Source organism: Neolamprologus brichardi, chromosome 11 (genome assembly GCF_056152115.1).
Source record: "Neolamprologus brichardi isolate AB-2024 chromosome 11, ASM5615211v1, whole genome shotgun sequence".
NCBI classification, from domain to species: Eukaryota; Metazoa; Chordata; class Actinopteri; order Cichliformes; family Cichlidae; genus Neolamprologus; species Neolamprologus brichardi.
The window spans coordinates 26368410-26392271 of record NC_142114.1 but is presented as its reverse complement, the minus strand read 5'-3'; the positions used below and the strand labels follow the sequence as shown (position 1 = coordinate 26392271).

General features: G+C 43.0%; 3 protein-coding genes across 4 annotated transcripts in view; 1 reads left to right on the top strand and 2 right to left on the bottom strand.

The window, feature by feature from the left end:
• vwde (von Willebrand factor D and EGF domains) overlaps positions 1 to 4592 on the bottom strand; it is a 34840-nt gene extending 30248 nt beyond the window's left edge. Inside the window, exon 1 of the mRNA XM_087847975.1 lies at positions 4535 to 4592. Within this exon, the coding sequence (XP_087704101.1) occupies positions 4535 to 4592 (58 nt within the window). The remainder of the gene's footprint in view (positions 1 to 4534) is intronic.
• On the top strand, positions 1039 to 7752 carry c11h7orf78 (chromosome 11 C7orf78 homolog). Of its 2 annotated transcripts, XM_035908192.2 has the most exons (5): positions 1039 to 1139; positions 5555 to 6137; positions 6313 to 6397; positions 6533 to 6657; positions 7561 to 7752. In XM_035908192.2, the coding sequence occupies exons 2-5, from the start codon at positions 5703 to 5705 to the stop codon at positions 7645 to 7647; spliced, it is 732 nt and encodes a 243-aa protein (XP_035764085.2). In that variant the 5' UTR covers positions 1039 to 1139; positions 5555 to 5702; the 3' UTR covers positions 7648 to 7752. The 2 variants fall into 2 exon arrangements, with proteins under 2 accessions (XP_035764085.2, XP_035764086.2); XM_035908193.2 differs by lacking the exon at positions 1039 to 1139 and having other exon boundaries at positions 5539 to 6137.
• A 12581-nt stretch (positions 7753 to 20333) lies between these two features.
• Positions 20334 to 22559, bottom strand: LOC118454240 (uncharacterized). The gene is made up of 4 exons (XM_087848449.1): positions 21827 to 22559; positions 21178 to 21375; positions 20864 to 21074; positions 20334 to 20595 (listed from the first exon to the last, which is right to left on the bottom strand). Exons 1-4 carry the CDS (start codon positions 22557 to 22559, stop codon positions 20334 to 20336), a joined length of 1404 nt encoding a protein of 467 aa, XP_087704575.1.
• Between the last annotated feature and the right edge of the window lie 1303 nt (positions 22560 to 23862).

The following is a 23862-nucleotide window of genomic DNA, read 5'->3' as shown; positions in this document are numbered from 1 at the left end:
AAAGAAAAAAAGAACACACAGCAGATTCAATACACAGATTGTCAACGTGGTTCATAAATATTTGCAAAGCCTCGTATAACAATAGATCTGCTGTAATTGCTCATGCTACAAAGGGAGCTGCTTTGTGAGGAACAGATGCGACCTTGGAGCAGCTTGTGTCACGATGACACAAGCTATTCCTGCTTCAGCTCCCGACATCCAGCCTCCCGTCGCATTCCCCGACCAAGGCGGAGCAATCAACACCACCCAAAAACAATGCAAACTATATGTGTAGTCTCTGATCCAGCTAATCAGAATCATAAATCCCATCATGGACAAACATGCTGTAAGTTAAGACCAGCATGTTTGTCATGCTTGATATAGGAGCCTAAAATGCTAAACATACATAAACAATCAATAATATCTATAAAACAAGATATTTATATTTTTGTGTGTGTGTGAGCCCACCTTTTGAACTGATAAACAAACATTACATGGCCATAAATACAGGATTTTTCTAGTGACATTATAAAACCTTAACCCTCTCGAGGCAGGCGTTGCCGATTTGCAACAGTTAAAAACTAACAACCTGATTACCCCACATATATATTTTATGAGTTTTTTTTTACTCAGAAGTACCACTGCAGGACTTGGTTGTGCATTAGCAACAAAAAGTTTAATTTGAGCCTGAGAGGGTTAAAGGGGCCTGATTTTTCTCCTTTCGACCTCCACATTATCATATTCAAGCCTTTTCTAATTTTCTGACTAATTGTATTTAATTTGACGTTTTTTATTCACTGATTTGCCTCCACATTAACACACTCCTCACCCTATTATTCTATGTGAACAAAGATAAACACAAAGAAGAAAAGGAGGGAAGAGAGACTGATCTTATGGGACAAGCAGCAATGTAACCTTAAACTCCTGCTTCAGCTGCAGTGCTGGAACAAGCGTAAAAACAGATGGAGGCCCTGAAGGTCAGTCAGACGTTGGGATGGGAACATGAGAAACTCCATGTTACATCAGTATTTTCCTTAAAAGCAATTACACATCTGTCATCTGCAGGCTTCTCTCTCTGAATTTATCTGTGCTACATCTTCTCTTGGTGTTAAAACAACAAAGCCAGATTGTCTGAGTGACTTGGAGATAAAGGGTGTCATGTAAGTGTTTCTTTGGAACTCCTGATTACCTGACAGGTGAAATGTTACTCGGTTCAGTGGTCGGGCTTTTCAGAAACAGGACTGAGGGCCTGCAGGTCGACCGGAGCCTCTGAAGGTGGCAGGTCCTGATTTTACAGGCTCAGTGAGGTCAGTTTCCTTCACAGGCGCTGTTTGGTCTCAGCTCAGGTTTCCTGTTGCCTTTGCTGTCTGATGTCAGCTGTCCAAGCTACAAACAAAGTGACTGCTGCAACAACTGTGGTGCTGCATACAGATCAGTGTTTACACGACGGGATCGCTTCTACTTACTGTCAGCCTCTTCTAAAACACAACAGATGTTATTTTTTCTTTTTTGTTATTGTGAAAATAAAATAAAATGGGTATTTTATTGTTATGATGAGTTAATTTTGAAATATGGTAAAAAAAAATCTTTCAGGTTTTGGGTTTAAACAATAATTATTGTTGGGGATTTTAACATCCATGTGGACAACCCTCAGGACAAAGGGACTAAAGACCTGAGTAACACTCTAGGCAACTTTGGGCTGACTCAGCATGTAACAGAGGCCACACATAATAGAGGACACACTCTTGACCTACTGATCTCCAAGGGCCTGAGCATTTCAAATGTTAGTGTGTCTGATGTGGGCCTGTCTGATCATTACTGTGTTTTCTTTGAAAGTAAAATTTCAGCCCACACAAATATATCAACAGCAGTGATCACAAAACGGTGTATAACTGAATACAGTAGTGAGATCTTTAACCAGGTCTTCCCATTAACACCTGACCTGTCCAGAGGGTCAGTCAATGAGCTCGTCAATAGCTTCAATGCTAAAATGTTAAATGACATCTATAAAGAGAAACCTCACAATTATAATTTACAACTGAGGAGTGCAAGTAGGTCCTACTTCTCTGATATCATCACCAAAAACAGTCATAATGCTCGGGTCTTATTTTCTACAGCTGACAGGCTAACAAACCCTCCTGTGTCAGTGGCAGCTGAACTTCATTCAACCATGGCCTGCAATGACTTTGCCAAATTCTTCACAGACAAAATCCAAAAGATTAGACAAGCAATTGGTACATCAACAGCAGATTCAGGATATGTACTGTGTCCACCGAAAAACTGTTTAAACACCATCAAACAGTTTCACCCTATTAACAGCAAAGACCTGGAGGACATCTTAGGTCAACTGAACTCCTCCTCTTGCTGTTTAGATGTCCTGCCAACAAACTTTTTCAAAAAGGTCTCAAAGACTTTGGAGTCAGTCCTGTTACAGATCATCAACTTTTCTTTAATGTCAGGTGTGTTTCCAGAACCACTAAAAACTGCTGTAATTAAACCTATACTGAAAAAGGACAATCTTGACAAGACACAAATGAACAACTACAGGCTGATCTCAAATCTCCCATTTTTAAGTAAGATCATTGAAAAAGCAGTTTCTCAACAGCTCAATTACTTCTTAAAACAGAATAACTGCTATGATGCCTTCCAGTCAGGTTTTAGACAGAACCACAGCACTGAAACCGCTCTGACCAAAGTGTTCAATGACATATGTCTGAATACAGACAGTAGAAAAATGTCAGTCTTAGTTTTACTGGATCTCAGTGCAGCATTTGAGACAGTTGACCACAACATATTACTCAAACAACTGGAGAACTGGACAGGTCTTTCAGAAACTGTACTAAACTGGTTCAAAACATACTTAGAAAACAGGAAATACTTTGTATCAATAGGTAACTTCACATCTGAGCAGACAAGTATCACATGTGGAGTTCCCCAAGGTTCCATCTTGGGACCCTTTCTTACATGCTCCCACTGGCACAGATTATAAAGAACAACAAAATAAACTATCATAGCTATGCAGATGACACACAAATATATATCACAATGTCACCAGGAGACCGAGGCCCTGTGCAGGCTCTTGGTAAATGCATTGAGGAAATTAATGACTGGTTGTGCCACAATTTTCTCCACCTAAACAAAAACAAAACTGAAGTAATAGTCTTTGGTGCCAAAGAAAAACGATTACAGGTCACCAGAGAACTTCAATCTATACACCTAAAAACCACAAACCAGGCGAGAAATTTGGGTGTAGTGATGGATGCAGACCTAAACTTGAGTGGTGGCCCCATGATGGGAAGGTCGGGGGTTCGACTCCACTGAATGGTTACCCTGAGGTACCCCTGAGCAAGGTACCATCCCTACACACTGCTCCCTGGGCGCTGCATTGGTGGCTGCCCACTGCTTCACTGGGTGAATGGGTTAAATGCAGAGGAGCAATTTCCCTATGGGGACTAACACATACACATTACATACATGCATTCATCTTTAGTAGGCTTGATTACTGTAACAGCAGCTTTACAGGTCTACCTAAAAAAAAAAAAATCAGTCAGACAACTACAGCTCATTCAGAACTCTGCTGCTCGAGTCCTCACTAAGACCAAAAAAGTGGACCACATCAGTCCAGCTCTGAGGTCTTTACACTGGCTGCCTATCCGTCAGAGGATAGACTTTAAAGTTCTGATGCTTTTTTCAGTTCAGTTTTTATTAGTTCGCTGATAGTCATAGTCCTTTTAACTTTGTCATCTTGGTATGCTTCTTCTAACACATTAAATCTTTCCCTGATGATTACCCTCCAAATCTGACTATTTTTTTTAAACATTTTTGTTTTATCTATAGATCTATAGATATACAATACTGTTTCAAGAAGTTTATTTTTTAAAGTATAGTTTGAGTTTAATAGAATGTTTTTTTTTTTTTTCACATCTAGTCTCACGTTTCATTTTCCTTCAGAAAAGATCCTTAATTAAAAAAAATAACACTTATTTTCACTTCTTGGTCAAATAAATATTGAAAGATTAAACATGAAATGTAATAACAACAACAACATAATAATAATAATAATAATAATAATAAAGAAACAGACATTTTGATAAGAATTATATTCAAAAACCTTTTGAATAAAGAAACAACAAAAATGAAAGCAATAATTTAATCTAATATTATTTTTATGTAGTGAGATGTGGTCACTTTGGGAAGTCTGGTGTTATGGTTCTAATAAACAAAACGTCTGGCACGAAGGAAAAAGAGTGGGCTTCCTTTCCACTGTGTGGTTCAGTCAATAAAAATCTGCTGTGTAGCAGCTGTAAACTTTCAAGCAGTATTCTCTAACAGACTGACTGCACCTTGAATCTGGAAGATGCATCACTGTTTGTCACATCCTGGCTTTCTTCTAACTCTGTATGTGCTCTAAGCCATCTGAACGGTTTATAGCACATTGGTTTGTGTTCACATCTCTGAGTTTCTCTGAGGATGAACTTTAGTACTTCTGGACAGGAAATGAAAGATAGGAATGAAGAGTTTGCTCCTGATAGAAGAATGAAAAAGCATGTCATACCTGTGAACTTCAGCTGTTCTCTGCTTCTCGGCTGCAGGATCACAATATCTGCTGCCATCTAGCAGTCATTCAGATATCACACACAATTATTTGTGGTAGGACTTTTTGAGAAATATAAGAATATCTGTGCTTTAAACTCTTTATATAGTAACAGTTTCAAATTGTAAAATAATGTGATTTTTAATTTCTGGTTAGTTGAAGTGAGCTTAAAGTAATAATAAATAATAATAATCTGCAATCAAGTACTCTTGGTTTTCATGCACCTTTACTGGACATTGTCTGCACTCTTTTGGTTTACTTGACAAGGTCTTACTTAACAATTTTAATAAGATTATAATGATTAAAAGGCTGTTAGATACAGGGGCTTTAGACATAACTGATCAGGTCCAAATTATATACAAGCTTAAATTTATACAAAACTACAGCAATTAAAACCAGTCTTAAACCTCCACAGTGTGTCTGTATAAACTAGAATAGACAAATTTATTCCACAGGATCAGGTAGTTAACTCAGACCAGAAATTAACCCCATAACAAAGAGCATTTAAATGTATCTTGAATTTGAGATCCATTTTCCACCTCTCTCTCTCTCTCTCTCTCTCTCTCACTATCTCTCACTCTCTTCATAGCTCTCTGTTTTACTTTATTTTTCAATTAAACTTATTTATTTAGCTGCACACAGTTGGTTGGGGAAAAGGACACTTTGAGCCTGTGTATGTTCTCTACATTTTACAAAACTGACAAAGTTGAATTTGACTTTAAAATACTGTATTTGACAATGTAAAACTGAAGGTTTACTGCATTATAGAAAACAAATAAAATGGACTGCAGGGTGCCATAGTCTCTGTAATCCAGAGGCCACATTGTTTGCAGCGTTGCCAAGTTCCTGTTTTCTGTTTTGTTGAATGTCCTGCTGAGCTCAGCCCAGTTCTTTTTGTTAAGAAGGCTAACTGGTTACACTGGTTACCAAGCAGCTTGTTTTATGTGTCTGCAGTTAGCCTTTCTGTTTCCTTCTTCTTAGACTAAAACTGGGTTCTGGACATCTGCACAACCGATACAAGGACATTACATTCAAACTCAGAGGATTCATATTTTAGGTCTGCAATGAGAAATCTTCCTGAAATTCAGGGTAAGCACCTCCATTATTATTTGGACATCAGCAAATCAAAATGATTCCAACCAAGTTGTTACGGCCATTGTCCTCAGTTTCTTTTGAAAGACAAACACAATTTGCTGCGTGTCAAGATCTCTCCTTTGCAAGAAGCAAATATTTTAGGCTTAGAAACACAGACAGGAAGTGTGATGTGCAGAGCATCGAGCCACCAGATTTCTCAGTGAAACTGTACAGCAGTCTGTCTACTTCAGAAATAAGGGAAAGAAAGAAAAATAAAAAGATAGTTGCACCTCAGCCCAAAGAAATGAAGAGGAGATATCGGATGTTTCTACCAAATTCTCTGTCCTCGAGTCCCAAGAGAAAAGAACCTCCAAAGTTCATCACTTCACACAGGCCTCCTGATGCTCTGGAGACTGAACTGATGTTTGTCAAGATTGGAAAGTATAATTCTGGGACGTACAAGAACGCCAAACCTCACGACTTCAGACCAGTAAGTGTCCCCAAACAGTCCATGGATTTAGTACATTTTTGAAACACAGACACATGCAAACTGCAGACAATACAGTGTGTTTTAAAGCACAATATCTGGTTTAAACACAGGAGGAAGATGCAGACAAAACATTAACATGATCACTGGACTTTTTGCTTTAAATCACTGATTTCAGCTTGATGAGGAGCTTCCAGATATGATAACTGCACATGAGAGAGATCCTGGCAACTTGAAGTTAAAATTAAAGCATTTGGACACTTGTGAGTAGTTTTCTTGAGTTTGATTTGCAGCTTTATCTTGCTTTTCTATTTAGGCAGCAACATTTAGTGAAACAAATTGATTTGTGACAAGATCAAAAGCCTATTTTTTCTTGATTAATATTATTTCTCTTCTAGTGAAGATCAGGTCTGAGACAGATTTTAGTTTTCGAGACACCAAGACACGGATGTCTCAAAAAATGTCCCTTTGTCCCATTATTCTCCCTCCACTTCCCTGGCCTCCAAAATCAGCTTCCTACACTGTCAGTAGAGTTTCTTGATTTTAGTTCTGTAAAGTAGTTAATTTTATTAAGTCTCAGTGGGCTGTTATCTAAAAAACAAACCCAAATCATGTAATTGTTACACAGATTATGTTCTGTGGGAAGGCTTAAAGGCCATGTGAGTGCAACAAAGTATGAAAATACATTTTTTTTTTATATTACATCCTTCTGCAGGAGAAGCCTTTCATTGAACTACCAAACAAACAAACTGGTCCTCTCTTGCTGGCCAGACACGTGGGACCACTTCTGGTTTAATTTTGTTCTTATTTAACAAAATAAAAATGCAGACATAAGTGTACACGGTAGTTTTTGACTTCTAGAAAACTTGTTTTCTTTATAAGTACTTCTCTCACTGAAATAAGACAGCCAATCCCTCAACATGTTTGTGCTCTCTGCTCATATTGCCTTCATATTAAATTATTTTTTGCTTTTTAAAGAACTTATTTTAACATTGAACTCAAAAACAAACAAATCCTCCTCAACAAGAAAAGTAACTTCAAGGGCCAAATCATATTATATTTCTTCATGTCAATGTACGGGCTGCAAGTAGGGGTGAGGTGGGTTGCAAGTGGTCCCTGGGCCGTGAGTTTGAGACACCTGATCTAGATAAATGGTGGCTTGACTAACAATAACATTAAAGCACCAGTTACACATAGATGCACTAAAATAATGATTTGATAATAATACGTAATTTTCCTTTGATAAAGTGTCTAAACATATTTCATGTTGAATCTTTCTCTTGATTAAACTATTTTTATTTCTCGTGTTACATTCACAAAAACGCTGTGTCAAAGTTGATCAAATGTATGAAAGATTTTATTTCTTGCCACAGTTTAGAGGGTGTAAAGTTCCATCTTTATTATTGCTTCTTCTCTTCATTCACAGAGACACAAACAAAGAAGAGAAGCGTACAGTGCTTTCCTCGACCGTGTGGAAGAGAAACTTGGGAGAACCTGGAAAAATAAACCGTGACTCTGTCGTCCTTTAGCCCTGTAGCTCCGAGGTTTTGAGACTTCTACATCATCAGTGTGATTTTTCTTTTTACAATACATTTTTAAGCAATTAACTACACACAAAAGCCAGATGTAGCAAATGTGATGTTTTCCTATTTACTTATCAGAAGGTTTAATAAACATTTGAATAAACAAACCAGTTTCAAAAAGTTTGAATTTTCTTGCAATGATTTTATGGTTCAGGCTCCACAGGTTTCAGTACATTTGCTTCTTTCTCTAAATCCTCCCTCGGTCATGCTGCAATAGACTTCGGCTGCTGGGGGCTTCCCATGATGCGCTGAGTCTTTCACCTTCTCGCACCCTTTTTCACTCACTGTGTGTTTACACACCACTCTGCCTTATTGCTTATCTCTGGCTCTCTTCCACATGTTATCCCCCTGCCCTCACCCCCAACCAGTCACGGCAGATGGCTACCCCTTCCAGAGCCTTGTTCTGCTAGAGGTTTCTTCATGTCAAGAGGGAGTTTTTCCTTCCCCCTGTTGCCAAGTTAAGTGCTTGCTCATGGGCATCCTTGTGATTGTTTGGGTTCCTCTGTATTATACCTATACATCATTTTATCCATGTGTAAAATTTTTCTGCAGCAACAAAGCAGCAGCTTCTTTCTTTGACCTTCATTTATTTTAAAGATAGTGTTGCACCCACTGCGAGTCCTTGGGGTGATACAGATGTTTAAAGCTGCTATGGTTCCTCATGGTAACCATTACTGAACTGAGTACCTGCTGCATCTACATGAAAGTCCATATCAATTAGTATCCTGAGGCACTGGAGAAAAAAACTGTAATAACATCATTTTTCTGTATTGTTCACTTTTCACTGCTCAGGATTAGAATTGTTTCCTCTCTTTCCCAAATGCATTCGCATTCTCAAAAAATGTCCCTTTGTCCCATTATTCTCCCTCCACTTCCCTGGCCTCCAAAATCAGCTTCCTACACTGTCAGTAGAGTTTCTTGATTTTAGTTCTGTAAAGTAGTTAATTTTATTAAAGTCTCAGTGGGCTGTTATCTAAAAAACAAACCCAAATCATGCAATCGTTATACAGATTATGTTCTGTGAGAAGGCTTAAAGGCCATGTGAGTGCAACAAAGTATGAAAATACACAGTTTTTTTTTTAAGATTACAGCCCTTTGCAGGAGAAGTTTAAACTAATGTATTTTTCAGACCATAAGGCCCACCGGATTATAAGGCGCACTGTCAATGAACGGGTATTACCAAAGCCATACTAAAACATTTGACAGATTTTTGAGCGCAGTGTGTCACATAAAATCAGTTCTAGGTCAGTGAGCACAATCAGAATTCATACATAAGGAGCACTGGATTATAAGGTGTACTGTCGATTTTTGAGAAAATTAAAGGATTTTAAGTGCGCCTTATAGTGCGGAATATACAGTAGATCAGGGATCTCAAAATTACGTGGCTCTCACATTAGATGACAGTGCCAGCTATATAACAAGTATAACAAAACTGTGAATGTGAACACATTTTTTTCTCACTTTTAACGGTTCGTATTTAACAAAATAGAAATGCAGACATAAGTGTACACAGTAGTTTTTGACTGCTAGTGAAAATTGTTTTCATTATAAATACTTCTCTCACTGAACTAAGACAGCCAATCCCTCAACATGTTTGTGCTCTCTGCTCATATTGCCTTCATATCAAATTATTTTTTGCTTTTCAAAGAACTTATTTTAACAGTGAACTCAAAAACAAACAGTCAGAGTTGCTAAGAATGAAAGTTTCATAGAAGATTCCATAAGAACTGCTTGGTGTCATTTTTGACCCCACTTGTGGAAGAGTGGGGTAGTGATACAAAAACTGCATTTTGTTTATGTTATTACACAACAAAAATATGTACTTCACACATAGATTACATAGAAATATGTCATTAGTGTGCTCACAACACACCTTGTCAGAATAGTCTGCCTATTTCTTTACTGTGATTCTGTATATTTCAATTGTGCAACTGGAGTCACTTGAGGCAAGCATGTGGTGTTTGCTAGGAACACTGGTAGCCAATATAGGTAATTAAGCAGCACAGCTGGAGAGAATTGGTAGTTATATACAGTCTATATAAACATAGTGAGTACAACCAACACTTTTGGGTTTTGTGAGGCGATAGCAGTTAGTGAATTTACAGCAGTTAGACAGTGATTAGAAGGCAACTATAGCCAGTGTGGTTGAGAAGAGCTTGTGAGAGAGTGGACTTCTGAAAGTGAGTGACTGAGGTGTGCTAGTTGGTTTGTGTGGTGTGTCTTTGGGTCTGTGTGTTTGTGGTACAGTGGAGTAGGTAGATAGGTGGACAGGTGTAGGTGAGGGAAATTGATCCCAAAATTGTGAGGGAGTTTCTGGAGTTAAAACTCCACAATCGCTATCCTGAAGGATCAACCAGCAGGGAAAGATATACAATCAAGAGAAGAACTGAGACCTTCAGGATAAATGGTGAGTACAATGGATAATGTCATGTAAACCATCAGAGTGTAGTATTGTGCTGTAATGTGACCATTTATTTTTTTTTCCTGTTTGTTCTTGTCTTGCCTTACATGCTTAATGTAGATGGAGACCTGTATTATGTATGCAGGCAGAAGAAGAACAAAACTGAGAACCTGGCGAAAGTGGTCTGCTCTGCCAAAGAGGCAAATGACATTTTTGAGGAATTTCATTCCAGCCACTTTGGTGGACACTGTGGATGGGAGAAGACCCACAGTGCTATCATGGCACGCTATTACTGGCCTGGCATGGAGGGGAATATTAAAAAAAAAAAAAAAAAATGGGTGAGCACATTTTGTCTGAATGAGCCTCAAACTCATTTTGAAAACCCCAAAATTCCCCCCTTTTTTGTTTGTTTGTTTTTCTGTTGTTTGTTTTTGTCTTTTGTTTGTACTTTGTTGCTCCTGACTAACCCATATTACCTACAGCTCTAAGGCATTTGGCTGATTATCAGCATGTAATGTTACTTCATTTGTCAACAGGTTGCTCAGTGCCCACAATGCCAGTGTAAGCGGGCCAATATTAAGGAAGAGAAAGGATGCATTCCAATCGAGGTACAGTAACACAGACAGAATATCTGATACTGTCCAAATACATCAAATGTAACATGTTCTTTCTCCCCCCCCCGCCCTCACAGGTCACAGAGCCCTTTGAGCTCGTTGGAATGGGTCTTGTGGGTAAACTGACCTTAACGGATGGTGGTAATCAGTATATTTGTGTAATGGTTGACTATTTCACCAAATGGGCAGAGGCCTACCCACTGAAAAACAAAACTGCAGATGAGGTCACCAGTTGTATTCTGGATTTTTTCTACAAATTTGGTGCACCTAAAAGACTGCTAACAGACCAGGGCTCAGAGTTCTGCAACAAGGTAAGGTATTAATAGCTCAAGCAGATATGTAATGTAAGCTTGGATGTCTAATGTGATCACCTTTTCAAGGTCAACTATGGCTTGTGTAAAACCCTGGGCATCCAAAGAAGCCTCTGCTCACCATACCATCCCCAAACCAATGGTGGAGAGATTAAATGGCACAATCCAGAGGTACAATACTGTCATTTATATTTTGTGCTGTAACTATGTCACAACGCTGGCTATTTAGTATATTGTTCTTATGCATTCACATTTCAGAGCCCTCAATAAACTGGTGAGTGACGAGCCCAGGAACTGGGACAAATTTCTGCAGTCCACCATGTTTGGACTGAGGACAAAAAAGCAGCTGACGACAAAATACAGCCCATATTTCCTCATGTTCGGCAGAGAGGCAAGGTATCCCAAAGGAATACAGGGTAAAATGGTGTAATTTACAAGAGAGAAAATGTCTCAATCCTAATCCAGTTACTCAGTCATTCTATTTTGGCAGATTACAGAAGACATGGTCACTAAAATCATTTCAAATGAAGACGTGTGTGAGGGCCTACAATCCCAGGAGGTGGTATACGCTGAAGTAACCAAAAATGTTAAAACCACCAAAGACAAACTCCGCAGGGGAAAGGCAAAAAGGGGAGAGGAGGATGGCTTTCAGGTGGGAGACCTGGTTTTGCGCAAAAATGTGAGGCAAGAACAGAGAAAAGGTGGCAAACTGGATGCTGATATGCTGGGACCCTTGAAGATTGTGAAGCTGGACGGCAAAAGTGCTGACTTGGTGTCAGAGAAGGCCAAGAGGACTCTGAAGGTCAACATCGACCAACTGACACACTACTTCCAGCCTGAGGAGAGGGTCCCAGCAAAACTGGAGAACTTGTCTGCTTCCTGCGAGGGTCCATCAGCACCACCGGTGTCACCGCCTCCCTGCAAGGGTCCATTAGCACCTCCAGTGTCACCGCCTCCCTGCGAGGGGAAAAGTGCTGTGGTCCAAAATTGGGCCCATCCATCCATCCATCTTCATCCGCTTTGTCCGGGGCCGGGTCGCGGGGGCAGCAGCCTAAGCAAAGAGGCCCAGACCTCCCTCTCCCCAGCCACCTCCTCCAGCTCATCCGGGGGAACACCAAGGCGTTCCCAGGCCAGCCGAGAGATATAATCTCTCCAGCGTGTCCTGGGTCTGCCCCGGGGCCTCCTCCCGGTGGGACATGCCTGGAACACCTCACCCAGGAGGCGCCCAGGGGGCATCCTTACCAGATGCCCAAACCACCTCAGCTGGCTCCTTTCGATGTGGAGCAGCAGCGGCTCTACTCTGAGCCCCTCCCGGATGGCCGAACTTCTCACCCTATCTCTAAGGGAGATGCCAGCCACCCTTCGGAGGAAGCTCATTTCCGCCGCTTGTATCCGCGATCTCGTCCTTTCGGTCACTACCCACAGCTCGTGGCCATAGGTGAGGGTAGGGACGTAGATCGACCGGTAAATTGAGAGCTTCGCTTTTACACTCAGCTCCCTCTTCACCACAACGGACCGGTGCAGCGTCTGCATTACTGCAGCTGCAGCCCCAATCCGTCTGTCGATCTCCGGCTCCCTTCTCCCATCACTCGCGAACAAGACCCCGAGATACTTGAACTCCTCCACTTGGGGCAGGACCTCATCCCCGACCCGGAGTGGGCACTCCACCCTTTTCCGGCTGAGAACCATGGCCTCAGATTTGGAGGTGCTGATCCTCATTCCCGCTGCGTCACACTCGGCTGCGAACCGCTCCAGTGCGAGCTGGAGGCCCTCACCCGATGAAGCCAACAGAACCACATCATCCGCAAAGATCAGAGATGAGATCCTGAGGCCACCAAAGCGAAAGCCCTCCGCCACTTGGCTGCGCCTAGAAATCCTGTCCATAAAAATTATGAACAGAACCGGTGACAAAGGGCAGCCCTGGCGGAGCCCATCACCCACCGGGAACGAGTCCGACTTATTGCCGGCAATGCGAACCAAGCTCTTGCAACGGTTGTATAGGGATCGAATGGCCCGTAGCAATGGGCCAGACACCCCATACTCCCGCAACACCTCCCACAGGACACCCCGAGGGACACGGCCGAATGCCTTCTCCAAGTCCACAAAACACATGTAGACTGGTTGGGCAAACTCCCATGCACCCTCAAGTATCCTCGAGAGGATAAAGAGCTGGTCCAGTGTTCCGCGACCAGGACGAAAACCGCATTGTTCCTCCTGCATCAGAGGTTCGACTAGCGGACGAACTCTCCTTTCCAGCACCCTGGCATAGACTTTCCCGGGGAGGCTGAGGAGTGTGATCCCCCTGTAGTTGGAACACACCCTCCGGTCCCCCTTCTTAAAGATGGGGACCACCACCCCGGTCTGCCAATCCACGGGTACTGCCCCTGATCTCCACGCAACATTGCAGAGGCGTGTCAGCCAGGACAGCCCTACAACGTCCAGAGCCTTCAGGAACTCGGGGCGGACCTCATCAACACCAGGGGCTCTGCCACCAAGGAGTTGTTTAACTGCCTCAGTGACCTCGCCCCCAGAAATTGGCGGGTCATTCCCCTCATCCCCAGACTCTGCTTCCTCCTTGGAAGACGCGTCAGTGGGATTAAGGAGGTCCTCGAAGTATTCCTTCCACCGCCTGACAATTTTCTCAGTCGACGTCAGCAGCGCTCCGCCAGCACTATACACAGTGCAGGTAGAGCACCGCTTTCCCCTCCTGAGACGCCTGACGGTTTGCCAGAACCTCTTCGAGGCAGTCCGAAAGTCTTTTTCCATGGCCTCTCCGAACTCCTCCCACACCCGAGTTTTTGCTTCAGCCACTGCCCGAGCCGCATTCCGCTTGGCCTGTCGATACCTGTCGGCTGCCTCCGGAGTCCCACAGGCTAACCAAGCCCGATAGGACTCCTTCTTCAGCCTGGTGGCTCCCTTCACCTCTGGTGTCCACCATTTGGTTCGGGGATTACCACCACGGCAGGCACCAACCACCTTGCGGCCGCAGCTCAATGCAGCAGCTTCGGCAATGGAGGCGCTGAACATGGTCCATTCGGACTCGATGTCCCCCGCCTCCCTCGGAATGCTGTTGAAGCTCTGCCGGAGGTGTGCGTTGAAGATCTCGCGGACTGGGGCCTCTGCTAGTCGTTCCCAGCACGCCCTCACTACACGTTTAGGTGCACCAGGTCTGTCCAGCGTCCTCCCCCGCCACCTGATCCAACTCACCACCAGGTGGTGATCAGTTGACAGCTCAGCCCCTCTCTTTACCCGAGTGTCCAGAACATATGGTCGCAGGTCTGGTGATACGATTACAAAATCGATCATCGACCTACGGCCTAGAGCGTCCTGGTGCCACGTGCACTTATGGACACTCTTATGTTCGAACAAGGTGTTCGTTATGGCCAAACTGTGATTAGCACAGAAGTCCAATAACAAAGCACCGCTCGGGTTCAGATCAGGGAGGCCGTTCCTCCCAATCACGCCCCTCCAGGTCTCGCTGTCGTTACCCACGTGAGCATTGAAGTCTCCCAGCAGGACAACAGAGTCTCCAGGTGGAGCACCTTCCAGCACCCCCCCCAGGGACTCTAAGAAGGCTGGGTACTCCGAACTGCCACTCGGCGCATAAGCGCAGATGACAGTCAGGACCCGTTCCCCGACCCTAAGGCGCAGGGAACAAACCCTCTCGTCCACCGGGAAAAACCCCAACGTACCGGCAGCAAGCCGAGGGGATATTAAAATACCCACCCCAGCCCGCCGCCTCTCACCAGGGGCAACTCCAGACTGAGACAGAGTCCAGCCCCTCTCCAGGAGACTGGTTCCAGAGCCCAAGCCGTGCGTAGAGGTGAGCCCGACTATATCTAGCCGGTACCTCTCAACCTCACGCACTAACTCAGGCTCCTTCCCCACCAGAGAGGTGACATTCCATGTCCCTATTGCCAGTCTTGGCAGCCGGGGGTCAGTCCGCCAGGGCCTCCGCTCCTGGCCGCCACCCGACACACAATGCACCCGACCCCTATGGCGCCTCCTGCGGGTGGTGGGCCTGCGGGAGGATGGGCCCATGTCTCCTCTTCGGGCTGTGCCCGGCCGGGCCCCATGGACTAAGGCCCGGCCACCAGACGCTCGCCCTCGGGCACCCTCCCCGGGCCTGGCTCCAGGGCGGGGCCCCGGTAACCCTATCCCGGGCAGGGTAAACTGTTCCCTCTGTTTTTTTTTTGTTTTGCATTTCTGCGTAGAAGTTGAGCGTGCACAGATTTTAAGCCGTAAAAAACAAAAAGAAAACACAGACAACATGTCTGAAAAACCTGTGGTGTACTATTTTAATGGGAGAGGGAAGATGGAGTCAATCCGCTGGCTTTTAACTGTTGCAGAAGTCGAGTTTGATGAAGTGCTTCTGACAACTCGGGAGCAGTTTGAAAAACTCCTTGATGATGGGGCGCTCATGTTTCAACAGGTCCCTTTGGTGGAAATGGATGGCATGAAGCTCATTCAGACAAAAGCAATCCTGAATTACATCGCAGAGAAGTACAATCTGCATGCAAAGGATCCCAAAGAACGAGTCATGATCAACATGTATTCTGAGGGATTGACAGACCTCATGGAAATGATTATGATCCTCCCCTTCACCCCAGATCCCAAAATTGGGCCTTACAAGCTATTTTCAGAAAACATTGCTGATTTGGCCCCTGGGAAAGAGTTGGAAAGTGAGGTATGTAAATTTTCTCCACATGAGTGGTCACCTCATTGGAAGGAAATGACAATGCACCGTTTGTGCTCCTAGATCATAAATGCCTATTTGACACTGGTAGGGCGACAACACGCTGCATTGATTATGGACTCCTATTTCATTGCATCAGTTTGGCAGGGGTCCACAAAAGGTTTCAGAAAGGTGAGTTGGCTTTGACATTTAAACATCCTCATTTAAGACTATTCATGATTTAATTCCAAGATCTTCACTTTGTAGCTGGATCTGCTGAATTATGACGTGGCAGCTGGGGCAGTCTGTGACAACAGACACTGGACACTCATTGTAAGACATCACACAACCATGAGAATTTGAAGTGAAATTACTAGGTTTAACATGATCTCCATTTGTTTTTTAAGATAATGTATCTAAAAGAGATGCGGGTTGTGTTTGTTGACCTATTTGGGGCAACGCAAACACAAATGGATAAGTGCAGGGATGTAACAAGGTAAGCAAAAAAGGCCAATGTTAACCCCAACAGTCATTTTTCTAACTTGTACATGTGAATTATATAAGGCTGCTGCACTGAATAATATTCAGTACCTTTTTTTTTTTTTTTTTTTTTTTATACAGAGCTCTGGTTAGGCGAAAATGTCCAGCCATCGGCAAATGGACGTGCTCAACTGTTGCCCATCCATAACAGCAGGACCCAACATCCTGTGGCGTCTTTGTATGCAAGGTAAGTAAAATGCTCATGGTGTATTGTACCTGAATGGACCGATTCTAATGAGTAGACAATGTTCAGCTTGCAGAACAAATACTTTCGGGGACCAATATACTCTACCCTGTTGACAAGGAGGGGGTTGCCAGGCTCAGACTGGACATAGCGCTCTCTCTGATCCAAAACTCAGGTATACCCGAGAAACGGCATTTGGACCTCCATTTAAAGAACCACCGCCCGGGATGGCAGCATGCTATGCAGCATTGGCAGAGGAGCAACGACAGGAGGTGGAACATGACGCCTGGTTGTTCCCAAAACGCCGGAGAAAGCCGCGAGGACGGGAGAACCCACCCGACAGGCTGGGATCGGGCTGGCACGCGCAGTACAACACAGGTGAGCTCACTGGTAATTTAGTTAGATCCTATAATGAATTGGGTCAGAGGGAAAGCCCAGTGCAGACTGGTCCGGGAATGCGCAAGGTGGGGCTGGGAGGGACGGGACAAATTGAAGTACCGGTGAGGCCAGACAAGCCTGTGGTGAAACAGTTTAGGAGTCGGAGAGCCGATGTGCCACCTGCTAGAATAAACCATGCACCCGATATTAACACCAGACAGTGCGCAAAAGACACCTTCAATCTAATTCAAGCTGTACATCATAAAAATGTGGTAAAGGAAGCATTGGAAACGGGCATTTACCCACGGGCCATGGTAAAGCAGACCACCAGACTTTCTGATTTTATTAAACCAGCAGCACCGAATGATAAGGTTAAAGCGCAACTAGCGGATAACGCAGACTCCTGGATGAAGAACAACATGAACATTCTGTATGCATATTATGAAGTTGTGATACAGTCTTTGAAATATGTGAAAATGAACAAGGTGTCACTTGATATTGCAAAAGGGTGGGCAGGGAAGAGATATGGGGCCCGGTTGAAGGCCTCCACTTTTACAATTGTGGAATCACTTTTGGTTTTGAGAGACGACGAGGGAGGGAAACAGTTGGAGGGCGGGCATCCACGGGCAGAAAATGGAGAGGGAGGAGAGGGAATAGCGGTTCAAGCACTAGGAATAGATTTAAATGATGAGGAGCAATTTCCAGCGTTGCCGACTCAGGCACTCGTAAAATTGAATTTTGCTCGAAAAAACACACTCAACACTCAAAATGAAAATGTTAATGGAGGCGATACAAGAGGTAAAGAAATATGGGGAGGGGAATGCCCGCACCTCGCGTGTGTGTGTGTGTGTGTGTGTGTGTGTGTGTGTGTGTGGGGGGGGGGGGGGGGGGGGGTTAATTTGTGAATGACAAATCATTCAAATTATTTTCCTAGACAGTGTTTTTTGAAACCGTGAATGGTCAGAAAAGAATGAGAACGAAGGTGTATTTCAAACCCACGGATACGCACGTACTCATGCATCGTACCAGTTACCACCTCCCTCATACATTTCGTGACATAATTAAATCCCAAATCCTCCGATTTTACCGGATTTGTTGTAAAGAAACAGACTTGCATGAGGTGATAACAGTACTATTTAGGAGCCTGAGGAGGCAGGGAGACATTAGCTTCTCTCCTCCCTTCTCCCACTCGCCTTTCCCAAACTAAAGGTGTGAGGCGATCAAACGTGGGGACAGGGCAGCGGCTGGTTGAGACTGAGACCCGACCTCCTACAGAATTAGGGGCAGAGGATATGGTGGAAGAGAAGTTACTCCTCCCTTTTGTCTGTACCTTCCATCGGGATTACACATAGTTTTTAAGTGGCATACAAGAGCATTTTAGAGTAATGCAACCAGGCTGGGAGGTACCCAGTCAGGCACGGGTAATTAGAGCTCTCAGGAAGAATCCCAGTCTTGGGGACATTTTGGTGCGGGCGAAACTAGAGGGTAGGGTTAGAACACCTCCAGAAAAGTTGTTGTGCCATTTGGTACATAGATACATGGTGTCTAACCCCCATAGGGGCAGAATGTGGCCAACGGTGGGCAAATTCTCACTTGATTCCAAAAACCTGGTTTATGCCATTCAGTGTAGTGTGTGTGTGTGTGTGTGTGTGTGTGTGTGTGTGTGTGTGTGTGTGTGTGTGTGTGTGTGTGTGTGTGTGTGTGTGTGTGTGTCTTCTCATGTATGTGGGAGAAACTGGGGCTAGTATGCGAGATTGCCCTCAATAACATTTATATGCCATTCGGGCACACAGCCCTGGCACCCTGATAGCTACCCATTTTCGCGAACACACAGAAGAGGCTTTGAAAATCATGGGTCTTCAGACTAATCTGGGTTGGTCTGCAATGATTTGTCCTTTTCATTTAAACAAACTGCTAACACACACACACACACACACACACACACACGACTCTATTAGTGTAGAAATAAAACTTTTAATTTATTTTATAATTAAAATATTGAATGAATATATATAAAAAATATTATATTGATATCAAATGGACTAGACAGTTTCCTCTGGCACTGATATTGCATGTACACTTTAGAGATTGTAAATAAATTGTGTTTTATAAAAACTAACAAAGAATTGTGTGGTTATGTTGATTACTAAACAAAATAAAGCACAAAAGCACTCAGTGTCTTGTGGAGGCTAAATCCTCTCCACAATTTAATGCAGGAATCTGTCTGCCTTTCTGGTTTTAATATAGTGTTTTTAGTTAATTTATATTTTATTATATCTACCACTCTTCCCGTTAGCTCAGAAGCTGAATATTTTCACAATCATTTAATACAAGAACCAGTCAGTCATAAGGGATCGACTACAGTATAGTCCAAAGAGGACCATCGAGGGAAGGAGAAGAGGAGCAGAGAAGTTGAACAGGAGTCTCAAATGAGAAATCTGGATGATCCAGCGGCCCCTAGGACCGTGAAATAAAAACTTTAACGAAAGAGAACTAAATTAAACTGTGACAGGGAGAACATACTCTTTATCTCTGCCTGACCCCATCATACTCAATTAACTGATTTTAATTAGTAGCCCTTCTCTCCACATCATGTCATAGGCTTTTTCTATATCAAAAAAACACTGCTACAACCCTCTTTATTTGTGCTTTCCTGACTTTGTGTTCCAAACACAACACCAGATCCCTTGAATTTCTCCCTCTTCTGAACCCACTTTGATTTATCATTTGCTCCATCATTTTACAGATACTCGATGTTAAAACTATAGGGCTGTAATTTCCTTGGTTTGTATCATCCTTCCCCTGTTTCCCACCACTGCCTCTTTCCACCTTTTGAAGTGTTCAAGTGAGCTCTGGTCTTAAATCCCCGTAGACATTGATTACACACAGGTGTTGCCAATCTGAGTAGACAACACGCCTTCTTCTCAAGGTGGAAACACTGGTACAATGAAAAAACCAGCACTCACCTTGAACATGACAGGATCGTTGTGATTGGGTTTCTCTGTATTACTGTCTTTTTTGCTGGGAAAAAAAAAATTGAACTGAACTGAATTTCCACAGCTAGACATGAGCGTGACACTGATAATGTCCTTCTGAGGAGGGGGGCTTTCTATACAATCACTTGGAGGTCTGTATTTTGATTTGAAAGCTGTAATAAGCTGAAATAATAAACTAAATTCACAGAAAAACAATAATGCAGTTCTTTATGAAAACTAGTTTTTATTTGATTGAAAAAAAACATCATAAACACTCAAACAATCATAAAGAACCAGAGAATTTCTCATCGTAACATTGTTGAACCAAACCTATAAAAAAAACCCAAAAAAAACCGAATATTTCATCACATCATTCTAACTATGTCTAAAGTTCTCTGCAGCAAAAAAGCTGCAGCTTCTTGCTCTGACCTTCATTTATTTTAAAGGTAGTGTTGCACGCATTACAGGACCTGCTGCATCTACATGAAAGTCCATGGAGGAGAAAAAAAAAAAATTGTTCACTTTGCACTGCTCAGGATTAGAATCGTGTTTCCGTTCTTTCCCAAATGCAGTCGCATTCTTGCAAAACGTCCCTTTCGGGCATTGTGGTCAGGATGCTGAACCTGTTCCTGGAGATCTCCTGCAGCTCCTTGATCAGTCCCTCCAAAGATGGATTTGGCCAAGTTTTGTTTTCGTCACTTATAAGAATGTATGTCTGTCTCTTGATCAGCTCCAGTCGCTCCAGGTCTTGCAGCTTGTTGAGGAACAGCAGGTCTCTTGTTGGTTCCTCACGGTGGAATCTACAGAAGACAAGACAGGAAAAAAACGTCAGCTCTAGTTGCGTGTTGGCAACGATAGACCCATAATGGGAAACTGTTGACACGATTTTCTGTAGTGTTTCAGTTGTACTTAAGGAATCAAGACAGAAAAAAAAGCTTCATTTGCAGCAAAATGTAAATTATGTCACTTTTTCAAGTGAGATGATTTGATGCTGCAGGTCACACATAAACCATCAAATGGAACTTTTACTTTGTAATAGTAATAAAAATAAAAATCTGCTGGGCATACCGTATCCTGAGAGTCTTGAGTTGAGGAAACAGCGTAGGAAGCTTTTTGCAGAGACTATCATCAGAGCGGTTATGATCTATGTCCAGATGCTCAACTTGCTTGAGTTGAGATGCAATGGCGCTCATCTGGCATGCGCATATGGATGTTCGCAGTGTCAGACTGGTCACCTGGGTTGGAAGGTCTTCCGTATAAGAGGCAAGAAAATTCCCTCCTATAAGGAAAGAAATGACAGGACAGAAGTTACAGAAAACAGTTTTGGCCTGGAGCTTCACACAGCTTCACTATACAAAGATTAAATGCATGTTTTGACTCACCAATGATTGAGAGTGATTCCAGTTGTTGCAGATAACTGAGCCAGGAAAAGAGATGGCACTGCAGACCATCCCAGGGGTACCTGTAGTGGACAGCAAGCGACTTGAGTGAAGTCAGACCCCTCAGCGCATCCTCCGACAGGATGATTTCTGTGTAATTGACTAACTCCAAAGAGATCAGTTCTGGGCCGCCGTACTCTCCTACAGGATAAAAGAGGTGGTTAGTTAAACATTTAGTCTCTGTCAGTTAAGTTTAGCATAGCCACACAATACTGCACAACAGGCTGTGTGATCACAATACTAATCAGAATAATAATCCCAAGAAATTATGTGGATTACAGTTGGTCCAAGATAGTAATAGACTAAACTAATTAAATAATACAATATATTACAAGTACAATACAGTTTCCAAAATTTAAGAAAATGCACTAATATATACATTAAGAATATTACAGAGGTGAAATATATGTGATCATGCAGCATGTGTGCAGCTTAACTGACTTCAATATGATGGGTTTTGTTCCAATATTAAGGCATAATGTCAAGAAAATATTGTATTTTCTTGATGAAAAGCTCTTGTCAAAGGTGTAAAAAGTGAGTGTATTGGTTCTGATGCATGCAAGTGTAAAATATAATCAGGAGACTGGCTTACCTGGGTTTTCTGGGTCCAGTGGGTAGAAGTAGTTGTTGGGCAGTGGCACTGGTGGCTCCCCTTTCATTCCCCAAGATAAGTGTTTGAGTTTCTTCAGGCTTAGCAGCAGGTTGTGGAAGATGAAAGAGGGCACTGGCTTCATCCTCTCAAGCCCTTCACTTTCCTGCTGGTGGAACAGCAAGTACTCCAGGTTGACCAAGCGTGACACGCTGTTGATGAACGCCACAGTGTCGTCGCAGGACATCTGAATGTTGCAGACACTGAGGTGAGTCAGCCGCTCTGCTAGTTGCTGACTCTGACACTGCAACAGTAACGGCCCAACCCAGGTGGCGTTTCGTACCCCAAGACTCGTCAAGTTGGGGAATTCGCACAGGTTGTCTAAGTATTTAATCTTGTAATACTGCCGTTCCCTCACACAGACAATGGTTTTGAGCGATGGGAGGGACTTGCTGAGGATTTTCCAATCTTTGGGTCCTAAATGTTGCACTGTGGCACGGCTGACCCCACGGCACTGCACGGTGTCCCAGAATCCAGATGTGTAGCGGGGAAAGTTGGAGAGTCCTGCTGTATAATCCTTCCACAGGAACGGGTGGTCGATGAGATCTCTGAAGCGTCTGCAGCAGAGGCGGGCTGTGTGCTTTTCCTCAGTGTTCAAGTAGCCGAACACCAAAACCCAAACTTCAGGTGGCAGATATGGTAGCTCCTGGACCTTCATGTTGACTGTTTGAGCCATTGCACCTCAATTCCTTACACAAATTCAACCAATGCAGAGGCTGCAGACCTACAATTAATAGTCCTTTGTCCCTGAGTAACTGATTCGCTGAAAGGTAGGAGAACCTGGAAAGGGAACAACAACAGTTTACAACAACTCAGGCTAAACAAAAAAATGACGCTCTTTTTTTAATGTAAAATGAATAACTATCCCAACGTCCTCACAGGCACAATCCCTGCTTGTGCCTGTGAGTCACTGAAAACAAGGCCTCCTTGTATTTATGTCCAAACAAATAAATTAATCGCTGACTCAGTCTGGCTTCATGAAACGTGGATATAAAAAGTCATATTATTATTACAATCCTAGATTATGTTCACAAAGCATTTCATGCACACATTACTTCCCTACAGCCAGCCAAAAAGAAACAAATGAAGGATAATCTGAGATGTATCTGAGATGTATTTTAACAGAAAAACAACTTTCCCTCCCAAAATCACTTAAAATAGGTCAGTAAAGATCTATCCATACTTTATATGCTTAAAAACAGCATTGCAGTACATCTAACCAGCAGAGATGCTACAACATGTAAACTTGAACTACACAGCAAATTATAGTTTGTGGTAGAGAATAATCCTTACCTTGCAGGAGTTTCTGAAAAGTTCAAATCCAGTAAGAAGCAGATGCAGAAGCTCTTCCAGCCTACACACACACTGGGCCAAAGCAGAGTGACCATCCCTGGTCTGTGACCCTTAAAAAGCTTGCTGGTACTTAATTAACATACGACTTTGTCATTAAAATAATCCCTGTATATCCTCTTATTTGTCTGCTGTTGACATCATCAGTCAAGTGGGGTGTGTTAACGACTCCTTTTACACCTCAACAACTCTCGATAGGTCAATGAAATGTGCTTGAGTCTCAACACCCCACTCACTGTTTCATGTCCTTTCTCTTTCTAATACGCATCTGAAAGCTCACCGTGACATATTGCTGTTGCATGTGTTCATACAGAATTCTGTGTAAAATGTCTAAACTAGCACACTTAGAAAACAACACTAGTCACACTGAGCCACACATTTTGTCCCTTTTTCTTAGCTAAATGTAAATCAAAGTAAAGAATATTTTCAATGTTTCATTTAAAAGAGTTTATTTCAAGCTTGTAATAACTGAATGTTCTACAGCACCAACGGTTTTGTAATCACATCATCTGCTAACTCAGAGGCCTGCAAACTTTAAACTTTAAAAATCTGTTTTTAGCACAAGTTATTTTCAGCAGCCCAAAATCTGCATGGAGCCACATAAAAGTGTGACTACTCTGTAGTAGGTT

Bases quoted from the DNA above. Each gene is read 5' to 3' on its own strand.
- c11h7orf78 (XM_035908192.2), top strand. From the start codon at position 5,703: ATGATTCCAACCAAGTTGTTACGGCCATTGTCCTCAGTTTCTTTTGAA. The intron at 6,138-6,312 runs GTAAGTGTCCCC...CACTGATTTCAG, and splicing joins AACCTCACGACTTCAGACCA to CTTGATGAGGAGCTTCCAGA. The intron at 6,658-7,560 runs GTCAGTAGAGTT...CTTCATTCACAG, and splicing joins CAAAATCAGCTTCCTACACT to AGACACAAACAAAGAAGAGA.
- LOC118454240 (XM_087848449.1), bottom strand. From the start codon at position 22,559: ATGGCTCAAACAGTCAACATGAAGGTCCAGGAGCTACCATATCTGCCA. The intron at 21,075-21,177 runs GTGAGTCAAAAC...CTTTCCTTATAG, and splicing joins GGAATCACTCTCAATCATTG to GAGGGAATTTTCTTGCCTCT. The intron at 20,596-20,863 runs GTATGCCCAGCA...TGTCTTCTGTAG, and splicing joins CTCAAGACTCTCAGGATACG to ATTCCACCGTGAGGAACCAA.